This window comes from Procambarus clarkii, chromosome 79, assembly GCF_040958095.1.
Source record: "Procambarus clarkii isolate CNS0578487 chromosome 79, FALCON_Pclarkii_2.0, whole genome shotgun sequence".
Lineage (NCBI taxonomy): Eukaryota > Metazoa > Arthropoda > Malacostraca > Decapoda > Cambaridae > Procambarus > Procambarus clarkii.
In genome coordinates, this window is record NC_091228.1 from 8,212,034 (window position 1) to 8,227,301 (window position 15,268).

The 15,268-nt window shown below is 44.9% G+C and overlaps 2 protein-coding genes across 2 annotated transcripts in view; both read right to left on the reverse strand.

Moving 5' to 3' along the window:
* LOC123764531 (uncharacterized) overlaps positions 1–15,056 on the reverse strand; it is a 66,329-nt gene extending 51,273 nt beyond the window's left edge. The window contains exon 1 of the mRNA XM_045752505.2: positions 14,837–15,056. The gene's annotated coding sequence lies outside the window, so the exon portion shown is untranslated. The remainder of the gene's footprint in view (positions 1–14,836) is intronic.
* Positions 4,707–5,285, reverse strand: LOC138357650 (protein SON-like). Its single transcript, XM_069314653.1, has one exon. It carries the CDS (start codon positions 5,283–5,285, stop codon positions 4,707–4,709), a length of 579 nt encoding a protein of 192 aa, XP_069170754.1.
* Positions 15,057–15,268: the final 212 nt, after the last annotated feature.

Consider the following 15,268-nt stretch of genomic DNA (forward strand, 5'->3'; position numbering starts at 1 on the left):
TAAAACAACATATGAGTCTTTGCTGTAAACAACCGATGGCTAGAAAGGCGGGATCCAAGAGTCAATGTTCGATCCTGCAGGCAAAAATAAGTAATTACAAATAGGTGAGTACACCACACACAACAGCCTAGTGGTTCAATCCTCGCAAATAAAGGTTCAAATATTATTTCAATAGAGTGGTGAAAGATCACGGAGAAAACCGCAGTGTAAACTATTTAGTCTGGTGAGCAGGATTGAAGTCTCTTGGTCAGCGGAGCAAGGGACCCGGGGCGACCTGCTCGCCCAGGACACGGAGCTAGGGACCCGGGGCGACCTGCTCGCCCAGGACACGGAGCTAGGGACCCGGGGCGACCTGCTCGCCCAGGACACGGAGCTAGGGACCCAGGGCGACCTGCTCGCCCAGGACACGGAGCTAGGGACCCGGGGCGACCTGCTCGCCCAGGACACGGTCAAAACTATAAAGGTATGTTGGGTCAGCGGATTCGAAGCCAGTAATAGAGAGAATGGAAGAGAAGGATGTGGAAATGGAAAATAAGGCGGAGGAAATAGATAAGGAATGCTGATGAAGGTGTTAAAGGGTAAGAGATATAAGGAAATTGGGCTAAAGCGAGAGAAGAAGAATTGAGCAGTTAGAAATGGAGGAAATAAGTAGTTTTTACTAAAAAAATAAAATGAGAAATAATGAAATACTGAGAAATAAGGCCTTATACACGTCTTGTAAACTATCTGAACCTATTGCTGTTGATTGGTTTAACGGTAAACTACACAGCAACAGCCGTTGTCGTTAACAGAGCCCATTAAACTTTTTATCTCCATTCCACTCTTAAGAACAGATCAATTATCTGGTTGAGTGACACCTCACATTCACTCTGCTCTAATTGATTCATTGACTAATCAATTCATCATTCGATTAATCAATGTATTTTTGTGCCGTATTTCCACGCAGATAGTCATGACTGTGTGCTGAGGTTCTTAAGTGAACGCTGGGGTTCTTAAGTGAGCACTGAGGTTAAGTGAGCGCTGGGTTTCTTAAGTGAGCACTGAGGTTCTTAACTGAGCGCTGAGGTTCTGCAGTGAGCCTCGACGTTCTAAGTGAGCGTCGATATCCTATTATGAGCACCGAACCCCGGAATTAACACCGAAGTGAGCCCAACGCCTCGGATTGAGCGCCAATATCGTAGAGCGATTTCAAGTGGGCCGGAGTGAGCACCCATACTTGAGAGCTAGAGCCGATGCCCCGTAAATAATGCCGATGACTATGATTGAGCGCCGACACCTAGGAGAAAGCGCCGGTATTTCTTAGGATGAGCGCCGATATTCCTCGGAGTGAGCGCCGATGCCTCGGAGTGTGCGCCGATGCCTCGTAGTGAGCGCCGAGGCCTCGGAGTGAGCGCCGATGCCAAACATTGAGAGCTAATAAAGTTTTAGGTAATTATAATACAATGTTACTAAATCTTAATTGTATAAATTACGCCTTTATTAAAAAAAAATGTTTATTAATATACATTTTATCAATATTATTATTTTTATTAAAAATTTTATTATGCAATATATTTTTATAATACATCATTTAATTTTATTAAATTAAAATTATATAATTACATATTTCAGTTTAATAAAAAATAGTTTCATATGTATTAGGATCTTAGTATACCCGTTTCTCATTGTATGGTTCTGTTATTATATCATTATAAATTACGCCCTTTTCTCTCTCATTTTAACTCATCATAACACTCAGAACAATTATAACTATCTTCCATATAACTGTCTCATAACTCTCATTATAATGAGTTATAATGAGGTAATTATAATGTCTCAATGTAACTATTATTACTGTTTAGCATTATATATATAACTCGCTAAAATTATCATTATAGAATTCACTTTATCATTGTAAGGATGGTTGTAATTAGTGGTAATAGTAGGCTTGTTACCTAATAATTGAGCATGACAGCTAAGTGGACAGGGCTTCATATTCGTAGTCCTGAAGTTCCGGGTTCGATCCCCGGTGGAGGCGGAAACAAATGGGCAGAGTTTCTTTCACCCTGATGGCTCTGTTTACCTAGGATTAAAGAGGTACCTGGGAGTTAGACAGCTGCTACGGGCTGTTCTTCCTAGGGATGTGTAACAAAAAGGAAGCCCAGGTCGAGGACCGGGCCGCGGGGACGGTAAGTCCCGAAATCATCTTAAGATAACCTCAAGAAGAAGGCAACTAGCAAAAACTTGAAAGGACACCAATCCTTTCCTCTCCCGTCCCATCCTCCTTCCGTCCCATCCTCCATCAACCCCTTCCCTCCTACCTCTTCCCCAACAAAACCAGCGAGTATCTGTGTGTCCTCAAATCACCCTAATAGTCTGGGAGGGGTGGAAGGGGTGGTTTGTGATGTGCGACCGCCCATATGACGGGGTGAGGGGACAGAGAGGGTGAGGTAGGGGGTCCGAGGGGAGACGGGGAGGGGTCTGAGGGGGAGAGAAGAGGGCGGGGAGACGGGTAAAAGAAGAGGGAGGGGGTGGGGCTGGTGTTCAAACTTGGAGTGGGTGCGTATGGTGGTGGTAATGGACCTTAATTTTGATAAAGGGCTGAGTAGGAGGCTACCCTGGTGGTGGTCGAGGAGGACGATGTCGCTCAACCAAGGACGGGAGAGGTGCGTACAGTGACGGAACAGTGATGGTACAGTGACGGTACAGTGACGGAACAGTGATGGTACAGTGATGGTACAGTGACGGAACAGTGATGGTACAGTGACGGAACAGTGATGGTACAGTGACGGAACAGTGACGGAACAGTGATGGTACAGTGACGGAACAGTGACGGTACAGTGACGGAACAGTGACGCTACGTCAAGGAACAGTATCGCCTGCTACAGAGATTACCAATTGGGGTACAGACTATGATTCCTCGTAGCCAAAAGTTCATTTTTTTATACTAGCAATAAATACACACCATAAATAAAATTAAATAGAAAATAAATCATTAAAACAGCCGAAATAAAGCAAAGGGGGTAAAGCCGAGGCTCCGACTGATGATTGGCGGACGGCAAAAAAATAGTGAAACCAATAGCATGTGACAGTGAGGAAAACACTTCCACCAATAACCAATGAGGTACCCGCTGTGCCTGAGGCTTGGAGCACAAGCAGCCAATGAGATGCTCCCAAATCACGTACATAAACAAACACCATGAAGATCGCACCTAAAATATTACAAGTTGACAACACACTGAAATCTGCTGAAAATAATAAGTATTTCCTATGCATCGCAGGGAGACAAAAAAGACTGATTTAGAATAGCCCTTTCGAGACTTTCTCGGTTAAATAGTTCGTTGTACAGTCAGAGAAACGAGATCACATCAACGGTTTCCACTCACCGTTTGGGAATACATCCGTTATTGATGTATTCCCAAGACCAGAATACAACAATCAGCTGGAGATGACAACTAGGTAGTGGAGGCCAGATGGTGGAGATCTGGGATGTAAAACAGTAACATATGCTATGGTCACGTCACCGAGCTCGTCACACAACGTGGCCACGTCGCAGATCTCGTTACACAACGTGGCCACGTCACAGAGCTGGTCACACAACGTGTCCACGTCACAGAGCTCGTCACACAACGTGGCCACGTCACAGAGCCCAATATAATGTGTACACTAGTTTATTGACGGTTGAGAGACGGCACCACAGAGCCGCAGCTCAACCTTCGCAAGCATAACTATATCAATACAGAGCTAAACATCATAGCCCCACGTCACAGCTCGACAAACAACAGCAGCGACGTCACGGATCTCGATAAACAACAGCAGCGACGTCACGGATCTCGATAAACAACAGCAGCGACGTCACGGATCTCGATAAACAACAGCAGCGACGTCACGGATCTCGATAAACAACAGCAGCGACGTCACGGATCTCGATAAACAGCAGCAGCGACGTCACGGATCTCGATAAACAACAGCAGCGACGTCACGGATCTCGATAAACAGCAGCAGCGACGTCACGGATCTCGATAAACAGCAGCAGCGACGTCACGGATCTCGATAAAAAAGTGTGGCTCACGCCAGAGCCAAGACCTATCCGCTGAATGACCATTAAACAAACGCCCCAACACCTGCCACCCGCCAGAACCGACCCGGAAAAAGGTACCACGGGTTAAAGTCTGGGTTTTGTCCCAACAGGCAAAAACGCTCATCGTTCACAGATGGCCCGCATACCCTACGTGAACTGAAGCATAATCAGCCGAATATGCGGGCCAATTAACAAAGGAAAATGATGTGTACATTTCTCAAACACTGCGGGCAGACGTGCGCACTCGCGTCCGCTTGCCTAGACACCTGGGTATACTATCCACGTGTTATATTAAACACCCGTGAGATCATTCGCAGCGCGTGAATATACTACAAGCTACAGGTATTGTTGTGGCGTCTGCAGGTATGGTGTGGAGCTCCGGAGCGCCTCCAGGTATTGTGGCGCGCTCCGGAGCGCCTACAGGTATTGTGTGGCGCTCCAGAGCACCTGTAGGTATTGTGTGGCGCTCCGGAGCGCCTGCAGGTATTGTGTGGCGCTCCGGAGCGCCTGCAGGTATTGTGTGGCGCTCCGGAGCGCCTGCAGGTATTGTGCGGAGCTCCGTAAGGCCTTCGTATTGGATCTTAAGGTAACTCCTTGGAGTTACCGTACAATCCATTTGTTTTATTATAAGAGAATTGAAGAAATTTTATATGAACCTCTTGCGTTGAACCTCCTGTGAGTCAACCTCCTGTGAGTCAACCTCCTGTGAGTCAACCTCTTGTGAGTCAACCTCTTGTGAGTCAACCTCTTGTGAGTCAACCTCTTGTGAGTCAACCTCTTGTGAGTCAACCTCCTGTGAGTCAACCTCTTGTGAGTCAACCTCTTGTGAGTCAACCTCTTGTGAGTCAACCTCTTGTGAGTCAACCTCCTGTGAGTCAACCTCTTGTGAGTCAACCTCTTGTGAGTCAACCTCTTGTGAGTCAACCTCTTGTGAGTCAACCTCCTGTGAGTCAACCTCCTGTGAGTCAACCTCTTGTGAGTCAACCTCTTGTGAGTCAACCTCTTGTGAGTCAACCTCTTGTGAGTCAACCTCTTGTGAGTCAACCTCCTGTGAGTCAACCTCTTGTGAGTCAACCTCTTGTGAGTCAACCTCTTGTGAGTCAACCTCCTGTGAGTCAACCTCTTGTGAGTCAACCTCTTGTGAGTCAACCTCTTGTGAGTCAACCTCTTGTGAGTCAACCTCCTGTGAGTCAACCTCTTGTGGACCAGAAACGTTAGTTTTCATCAAGGTAAACTTTTGCTCTGTAACTCTGTGTTCAAACGTTTTCAGAATTCAGAAATTAAATTTGATTAAAATAAGATGTTAACGTATTTTGGACAATACAAAATGCATAACTTTGCTTTAGATTTAACGTTATCTACTCTGTATTTTACGAAATAGTTTTGTATTCCTGTAATATAGTGTATATATTTTATTTCACAAATTGTAATCTATACTCGTATTTACATACAACTTATTCAGTCTTAGTCATAAGTGAATATATTTTCTGAATATACTTACACCGAATATACTGAATATATAGTTATTCCAAGATGGCGTCCCATTCTAGAGAACGTGAAACCTATTTAGATTATCGAGGTTTTCAATAGGCTTGGCCAACGACTAACCTTTTACAGAATGAGACCCGAAACAGTTACCTAAATCCGGGATTTTATTCTTGCTAAATAAACGAAGGATTTAGTAAAAAGAAACGTGCTCAAACGCCTCGCCCGTCGTGGAAATGGAAACAGGTAACTTTCGGGTGTAAATCAACTACGCTGGCCACTGCTCTACAGGACCCCTGCGTAGAGGTCTTTCTCCCAATACGGAGTGCTAATCTCTGCTCTTGTAGATGCATTTGTTTCTGTTTATAATAGAACTTGTTACTGTATATCAAAAGGAAAAGTGCATTTGTACCTTTGAAACTTTATTTCTCGGTCATTGACCGTTTATATTTACAACTTAATGTCTGTAAGTCAGTTACAACTTGAAGTTGTACCTACATATCTACACCCTTAGGCCAACCATCAGCTGTACCCAAGTTTGTATATTCTGTATTCTGTATATTCAAGTTTGTATTGTTTGTATAATGCATTTGAACATTTTTTATTGCACCTTTGTGAGAATTCCACCAATTAATCGCGACAAATTTTACTGATAATTCATTGTATCTTATTGAATGCATAAATAAATACAAGTAGGAATAATACACTTTTGTCCATACTGAGGACTGTATAATTATTATTGCTTGCGATTGAAGGGTTTGTAATTATTAGAAGTAATGAGAATGGCATCACTCGTTCTAAGATTATCATCTCTCGATCAAAGATTGTTTTCTTTGGAAAAAAAAATAGTTTGAAAATTGTTTTGAAAATGCTTCATTGTTTTATTTCTTCAGCCTTTGCTTCTTAAGAGAAGCGAAGGATGAAGGACTAGAGTTGATTTTCTCGCGGGTCTATGACGCAAACTCCCTCAACTCTTGCGTGACGCAAACTACTTCTCCTCTTGCGTGACGCAACCTCCAAATTACGATTCTTGGCTTCTCTCAGCGTCTTGTATTGCTAGGAACTTTAGTCGTCTCCTGAGTGTGTCGCTGCAAGAGTGCGGTTGTGAGCTAGGATAAGAAAAGCTCCGAGATTCGAAGCAATTGTTTAGCAATTGACTGACTTCAATTGCTAAATTGAAGTGAAACAAAAGTGGGCGCTAATCTTCATGGCAAAAAAAATTATGTTGACTAAATGCAAAAAAATATTGGAGACGGATCCCAGAGTGTGTTAAGGTAAAGCCATTGAAAACCCGTCTTGGAACGATCAATTCGGCTGAGGGTTGTGAAGAGAAAACCCAGTGGGTGGGGGGGTGGGGAGTCATTAGCCTCGTGCAGCAGACCTGTTGACTGCCTCAAGACTCACTTCAACACAATTTTCTTGCGTTGTGATGGTGGTTAAAGCAATTTTTTCGTATTGTTGATCTGGTCGACTGAGTCTTCCATCTTTATATATATCTGGTCGACGCAGTCTTCCATCTTTATATATATCTGGTCGACGCAGTCTTCCATCTTTATATATATCTGGTCGACGCAGTCTTCCATCTTTATATATCTGGTCGACGCAGTCTTCCATCTTTATATATCTGGTCGACGCAGTCTTCCATATCTAAATCCCCCATTTCGTTCTCTCCGTAAAAACCAAATAAGAAAGACATAGATAACACGTAATAAAGAAGATGAGAGATAACCGCAGAAGAAAAAGAATGAAAAGAACTTGCAAATGACCGATGAAACAGACGCAGAAGTGCGATAAAATAAAGTTTAATATAGATAAAATAAATTAGTGAATTAGATATAAGGAAATGTGAAACAGGAAATAGGGAACAAACAATAAATAATTAGTTGAGGGGAGTTATAATTATTGTTTACGAGCAAGGAACGTAATGATAGCATACCATATATGTTGGGATATGATATATGCTGGCATACCACATATAATAGGATACCGCATGCGCTGGGATTACATGTAAAGTGGGATTATATATACACTGGGATTACATATACACTGAGTTTACATATAAACAACGATTTTTGTCAATCATGTTCTTTGTCATACACCAACATTGTTATACATTAACGTTATCATACAGCGTTGTTTGTCATACACTTCCGTTGTCATACACAACTGTTATACACCAGCTTTGTCTCACGCAACTATTGTTTGTCATATTCCAACGTTGTTTGCCATACATAACCGTTGATTAACATACACCTGCGTTGTCATACATATAATTTCCTTCTGCACGTATAGTTTTAAACATTTACAAGCGGGCCCGCGCGGTATGACAGTGTCCAAGCGGGCCCGCGCGGAATGACAGTGTACAAGCGGGCCCGCGCGGAATGACAGTGTGCAAGCGGGCCCGCGCAGAATGACAGTGTGCAAGCGGGCCCGCGCGGTATGACAATGCCCAAGCGGGCCCGCGCGGAATGACATTGTACAAGCGGGCCCGCGCGGAATGACAGTGTACAAGCGGACCCGCGCGGTATGACAGTGTACAAGCGGGCCCGCGCGGTATGACAGTGTACAAGCGGGCCCGCGCGGAATGACAGTGTACAAGCGGGCCCGCGCGGTATGACAGTGTACAAGCGGACCCGCGCGGAATGACAGTGTACAAGCGGGCCCGCGCGGTATGACAGTGTACAAACGGGCCCGCGCGGTATGACAGTGTACAAACGGGCCCGCGCGGAATGACAGTGTGCAAGCGGGCCCGCGCGGAATGACAGTGTACAAGCGGGCCCGCGCTGTGTGACACCTATGTGATATACGGCTTCAGAACACACACGACCTCCCCCCATTAAATTAGCTTGACGTTACCTATTCAAGAAAGGGCCCCTATTGACCGGGAACTAAGGGGAGGCGGCTACCTTTTGGCGGTTCCTAGGATCAACGTGCTCGCGGCCCGGTTCCTGATCAGTCCTGGTTGGTCGTCTGGTCGACCAGGCTGTTGGATGCGGCTGCTCGCAGCCTGACGTATATATCACAGCCTGGTTGAACAGGAATCATTTGGAGGTGTTTATCTAGTTCTCTCTTGTCGACCAGGAGGCGGGGGGGAGGGGGAACAGGTGTTGTCGACCAGCAGGCGGGGAGGGCAGGTGCTGTCGACCAGCAGGCGGGGGGGGGGGCAGGTGTTGTCGACCAGCAGGCGGGGAGGGCAGGTGTTGTCGACCAGCTGGCGGGGGGGGGGGGGAGGGCAGGTGTTGTCGACCAGCAGGCGGGGGGGGGGCAGGTGTTGTCGACCAGGAGGCGGGGAGGACAGGTGTTGTCGACCAGAGAGTATGGTATACTTCAACACTGGTGTCTACCAATCTTTGTATTACTATTTATTAAAGTGTACAGTAGAGACAGTTCATTGTGGAGCATAAAACAAATTTTCTTCATAGAAATTAAAGGTGATTTTCTTTAGCGGATTTCAAGACAATTTGTTTTCACTGAGCTCTAGAGCAATTTTCTTTATGGGGGAGTGAAGGAATTTTCTTTAGGGATGGTTGGATAATCTTTTTTGGTGTGTTAGTGGAGTTATATTAGAGGAGACAAGAGAGGCAATGAATGGGTAAGGGAATGGGGGAGGGGAGGAGAGGGTGTTGAGGACATAGTGAGTTTTTTGTGTGGTGGAGGAGGGTCGTGGGTGTGTGTACTCACGGATTTGTACTCACCTATTTGTGTCTGCAGGATCGAGCATTGACTCTTGGATCCAGCCTTTCGAGCATCAGTTGTTTACAGCAATGACTCCTGTCCCATTTCCCTATCATCCACAACACACACACACACACACACACACACACACACACACACACACACACACACACACACACACACACACACACACACGAGAAAAGAAAACACCTGTTTGTTCAAGACACTGTTTATGCTGTACGTTCAGACACGATGTCAACATGGATACTAGAAGAAGGAACCCAAGTCCTGTCCGGATTACAATGATACACAGCATGCTACGGTAAACAGGAGAACTACCAAACAGCTGGAAGAAAGTCAATATAGTGTTAACACCATAAAAAGGAAGACAAATTGGAGGCATTATCCATTACCTAATGTCTCTCACATGCATACCATGCAAAGAAATGCTAAACTTCTCCAAAGAAACAAGCAGGAGTAGTTGAACATCTGAAGAGAATAACCTTTATATCTTAACACCAGCACGATTTAGAAAGACTGTTTCACAAGCTTAAAGGAATCGTAGGACCAAACGAAGAGGGCAAGATTGCATATTTGTTGGTTGTCAGAGAGCATTCGATACTGTGACCCGCACTGAAGAAGCGGGTAAGATTGATAGAGAAGGTGCTTCTGCTCTATAAGAGAGTATCTAAAGGGCTGAAGACAGATAATTAAAAAAGATATCGTGAATTTGGTGATTACCAGCGGGGTCACTCATGGGACAATTCTAGGGCCTATCAGGTTTCTTGTCAACGTGAATGTGATCTTACATTGGGGAGAGAAAAGCCTTTGTATTTGCTAATGAGAAAACGGATGAAATGGATTACATTTAAAATGGATTGGATTGGATTACAATGGATTTTTTGAAAACTACAAAACGACATGAATAAACTGTTAGAATTCGAGTGTTAACAAGAGTTTAAATGCATCAAATGCCAACGTAATAATGCAGAGTACTGGCAACGAATGGCCGGATATAAGATAACGAGAAAAGAAATCCCTTCTGGACTTTGACAGAGAAACATGCGGATTTGCACACTGAACTAACTACTAAAACCCCAAATTAACAGGATATATTATGCAGGCGATGAGTCACAATAACGTGGCTGAAGTATGTTGACCAGACCACACACTAGAAAATGAAGGGACGACGACGTTTCGGTTCGTCCTGGACCATTCTCAAGTCGATTGTGAATAGTCCAGGACGAACCGAAACGTCGTCGTCCCGTCACCTTCTAGTGTGTGGTCTGGTCAACAATACAAATAAGAGACGTAATCATATACAAAATCCTAAGTGAAATGGACAGAGCAGATAAAAACCGAATATTTGTCACGGGTGGTAGACAAACAATAGAACGAGGGTGGAAAATAGATTCCTGATTAAACAACATGGATTTTACAAATAAGTTTGATCAGTATGAGAGAAGACATTACACTGAATAGGCTCTCACGACGAAGTTCAAGAGGTTGAATCCAGACACACGCAAGCAAGCACACACTATAAATAATTTCTCCTATGTCATAGTAAACAAATGTAATGCATTAAATGAACAAATCCACAAGGGCCGTGACGAGGGTTCGAAAATACTTCCGAGAGGATCCCAGACGCTGTTTTAATCTTTTTGATGCATGTATTGTGATTTCTGTGTGTAATGCATTTAGTAGTTCAGTGATGGAGATACATACCATACACAGATTCACCGGTATACATGATAAAGCCCAAAAGACTAGGAAACTTGTACATAAAATAATTGAAAATTGAATCAGAGGGGGGACCAGATCCCTGAGAGATTTAAACTCCTCAACCACAAGTAGGTAAGTACAAACCCAGACCAACCAACCCAGTATATCAGGAAATTAACCCAATTACCAGGAAATTAAATATAGAGGGATAATAACCCAGCCCTGTGTCTCCGGACTTTAACCTAGCGTGCTAGGCCATTAACCACAGTTGCCAAAGTGTGGCAACCCAAATTGTTCCGAGTGTAGCTTTGCCAGGAAGCTAAAAATATTTAGAAAGAACTTAATAATATCAAAATTTCAACCGCATAAGATACCATGAAAATGCAATAGATTCCCAAGGAAATGGAGGACAACATAAATGAAATTATAGTTCTGTCATTGTTCGTTTTTCTAGCATTATTTTACCATGAGCGGATAAAGCATAGTTATTTAACTTTGTAAATTGCTCAAGTTGCCATAGGCCTGGTTATAGAATATTGCAATATGAGGGATTATATATGTCGCATTAAGACACAGAAAATATATTGTAGCGGAGCAAAGAAATGGTTCTTAATTACAGCACAGAATGTGTTGAAATAGGTTGAACAAATGTGTTAAAATAGGCTAAAAAAAGTATTGAAATAGGCAAAGAGAATGTGTAGAAATAGGCAAAGAGAATGTATAGAAATAGGCAAAGAGAATGTGTGGAAATAGGCAAAGAGAATGTAAAGAAATAGGCAAAGAGAATGTGTGGAAATAGGCAAAGAGAATGTAAAGAAATAGGCAAAGAGAATGTGTGGAAATAGGCACAAAGAATGTGTTATAAAGGGCTCAGAAAATTCCCCGTCTCTCGAGCGTTAACAACGCCACAAAAAATGATGTACTAAGGTGTTCGTTCCTAACCTAACCTAACCGAGAACCCACGGATAGAAAACGGAACATCTCGTCAATTTTGCGAGCCGCCATGATTCTTTTTTTTTGTACAGCTTGCTGTGACGTTGACAATTTATACGCTAAAATACGGTGTATTATGCGAGAGAACAGGTTGGTTTCTGTTGCATTATGGTATAACATATGTAGCAATGCTTACACCATATATGCTAAAACAGGGTGAACAATGAACGCATTAAAATAAGGCTGCATAATGTAATACAATAGGGTGTACACTGTAGGTATTGCAAAAAGGTGTATAATACACGAGATACATTACAGTGCATAGTGTGCGTTACAATAGGGCGTTACAATAGGGTTTTACGTTATATCCGTCGTACCAAACTGGTCAACACCACGGCTGAAATAGGGTACACGCGGCTGATGTCAAAAATAAGGTGTAGAGCGGTTTTACAACCATCATATATTACAGGAGTTACAGAAGGGTGTACAGATGTTATGACTGGGTGTAGAACACAGGTGATATTAAAGTGCCAGGTGTCGCAGCTGGGTGTATAGTGCATAACTTATAACAGAATTGTCAATACGGGCGTCCTCCCTCCATTATACATGGGTTTTTCATCAAGACGTGCGAGGAATGGCAAGTGGGATAGAGAGGGTGGGAAGGGGATAGGGGAAGAGATAAAGGGGAAAATGGAAAGAATAGGGGGGATGTAAATACAAATAATAGGAAAGATCATGGGAATATAGGGGAAGGATAAGTATGGAATAAGGGGGGATAGAGGGAGGCATAAGGATAAGGGGGAGGATGGATAAAGGGGGATAAAATTGGATATGAGGATCGGTCGGTCTACAAGCAATATACCTCATTGGTGGTTCAGTCTTTACCCTCTTGTCCCTTCGTGTGGGTGACATAGACTCCTTCTTTAAGGAAACCGTTGTGAGACAGCTGCCTAAATGTCCCGTGTCTATCATCCATTTAGGAAGCGTGAGACTTGCGGTGGAGTCCTTGCCGGCAGGTGTGGCGAAGGTGTGTGTGCTTGCCGGCAGGTGTGGCGAAGGTGTGTGTGCTTGCCGGCAGGTGTGGCGAAGGTGTGAGTGCTTGCCGGCAGGTGTGGCGAAGGTGTGTGTGCTTGCCGGCAGGTGTGGCGAAGGTGTGTGTGCTTGCCGGCAGGTTTGGCGAAGGTGTGTGCTTGCCGGCAGGTTTGGCAAAGGTGTGTGCTTGCTGGGAGGTGTGGCGAAGGTTTGTGCTTGCCGGCAGGTGTGGGCGAAGCTGTGTCTGGCGTACCTTATTACCCTCACGCACGTGTGTGGGGGGTCTCTCCAGGGGTTTTTCGCTTTGATAGTGCAGCAGCATAGAGCCAGGTGAGGTGGGTGACAGGTGCCATGGGAGCAGCACTATAGAGCCAGTTGATGTGGAAGCTAATACCATAAGAGAGGAACACTGAGGGCCATGGGAGATGCCATAGTTGCAAGTGAGGATGGCACCAAATGCCACGAGAACAAGTAGGTCTGTCTGCAACATTGCTGCCGCTTGTTCTGAAGATTCACGGAGCAAGTCTTGTCATTTCCAACGCCTCTAACGTGTGTATGACAGAGTTTGCATGCCTTATCATGCGTCTGACGTCTTTCTGAAAGTCTACCTGTCATGTCATGCATCTGACGTCTTTCTGAAAGTCTACCTGTCATGTCATGCGTCTGACGTCTTTCTGAAAGTCTACCTGTCATGTCATGCGTCTGACGTCTTTCTGAAAGTCTACCTGTCATGTGTCTGTCGTTTGAATGACAGAGTTTACCTGTCATTCAGAGAACATGTATTCAGAGTACACGTTACGATAGTGGGATGGGTGTTGGACAAGATCATGGGGCCCGGACTGCTCTTAGGAAGTATTGATGCAGTTTCATGCTACCCGGGCCACCTTTGCCGGGCTTGAGGGACTCATGGTAGTGCTTTAAGGTCATTGATCGGACGTGGAGTTGTTCCGGTAACGTTGCCCTCTGCTGCTGTCGTTTTGTGAACGCTGTGGGTGATTAACCTGATATAATATTATTTTTACTATTTATATATTCATATTGGGCTCCTTTCTAAGCCGACTATTCTCCCTTTCTCTCCTCTCTCACGCTCGTCCCACCTGTAACGACCCTATTCAGCCCTCACTACAGCGGGGATGATTAAAGATGCCTGGTGATAAGAGGTCACGAAGCTGTCTCCTGTGAGGTGACCTGTCATAACATGGTGACCTCCTGTGAGGTGACCTGTCATAACATGGTGACCTCCTGTGAGGCGACCTACAATAGTTTGCCCTTCATAGTTACCAGCCACAAGTTTGTTTATAACTTATAGTCATGTTTTTCGTATTTAGGGAGGGAGAGAGAGCGAGGGAGAGAGAAAAGAGAGAGAGAGAGGGAGAGAAACCCCTCACTTCCAAACGTACGATGTCTACACACGCCGTAGACGAAGCCAAGACCTCATTTTCCTGAGGTCAAGGAGATGCAGACGTTCAATCAAATCTATTTTTTGCCCACCAGTCTCTCGGTCACCACTCTACACGTCAGCCACCGCCCATGTAAGCTATAATATAACTGGCCGGAGCCGTGGTGAGCCTGGACCCTACGGTCTCCTCCACCACCCTGAAACTCCTTCCGCATTGCTCCTTTTAACACTTGTTCTACCTTCTCCAAGATCAACTTGGCACGAATCTTATTTTCCTCCCGCTGTCAGACGCCTGGCGGACGGGTACAGCTGAATACAGGAGTAAAAATGGAGTTCACTCCGGGGAGGTAGAAAAGGGGAAATAATAACTGTATATTTTGGCGCCATAGACCTAATCTATGGGGTTCTGCTCGGCTGCGGAATGATCACCACACTGAACTCTATACCCTTGTCACACTAATCATGACGACACAGGGACCATTGACCTCTAATCACTCACACTAAGGTTACGTCAAGGGCGTAATACTCACGTTAAGGGGAACATGTGTGGTCGCGGGCGGGCAGGAGAGGGCGTACAGCCCACGGCGATAAAGTCTCTACAGCTACTGAAGTCTGGGAAAGTTGGCTGTGACGAAGGACACACCATCTAGCGGCCGTGGCGGGAATCACACTGGATCGATGGCCTGTGTGTGTTTGTGTGTGTGTGTGTTTTTCTCCACACGGGTGCTGCTGACTGAGCCCTGGGGCAGCCACGCACCTCCGCCGCCACTCACTATACACAACTGACTCGCCACTCGCATACACTCACGCTACAAAAATTCAATTTCACGCAACTGGCCGTGCGCGTTCTTCAGTCATCGCGGCGCGTGCGCGATGGAGGACGCGGCTGGCCAATCACCAGCCGTCTCTCCCACACCTCGAGTCCGCCCGCGTTTTTTACCGGTTTAAATCTGGCTCCCGAT

What these genes read in the sequence shown, in the direction of transcription:
- LOC138357650 (XM_069314653.1), bottom strand. Translation starts at nt 5,285, where the DNA reads ATGAAAACTAACGTTTCTGGTCCACAAGAGGTTGACTCACAGGAGGTT.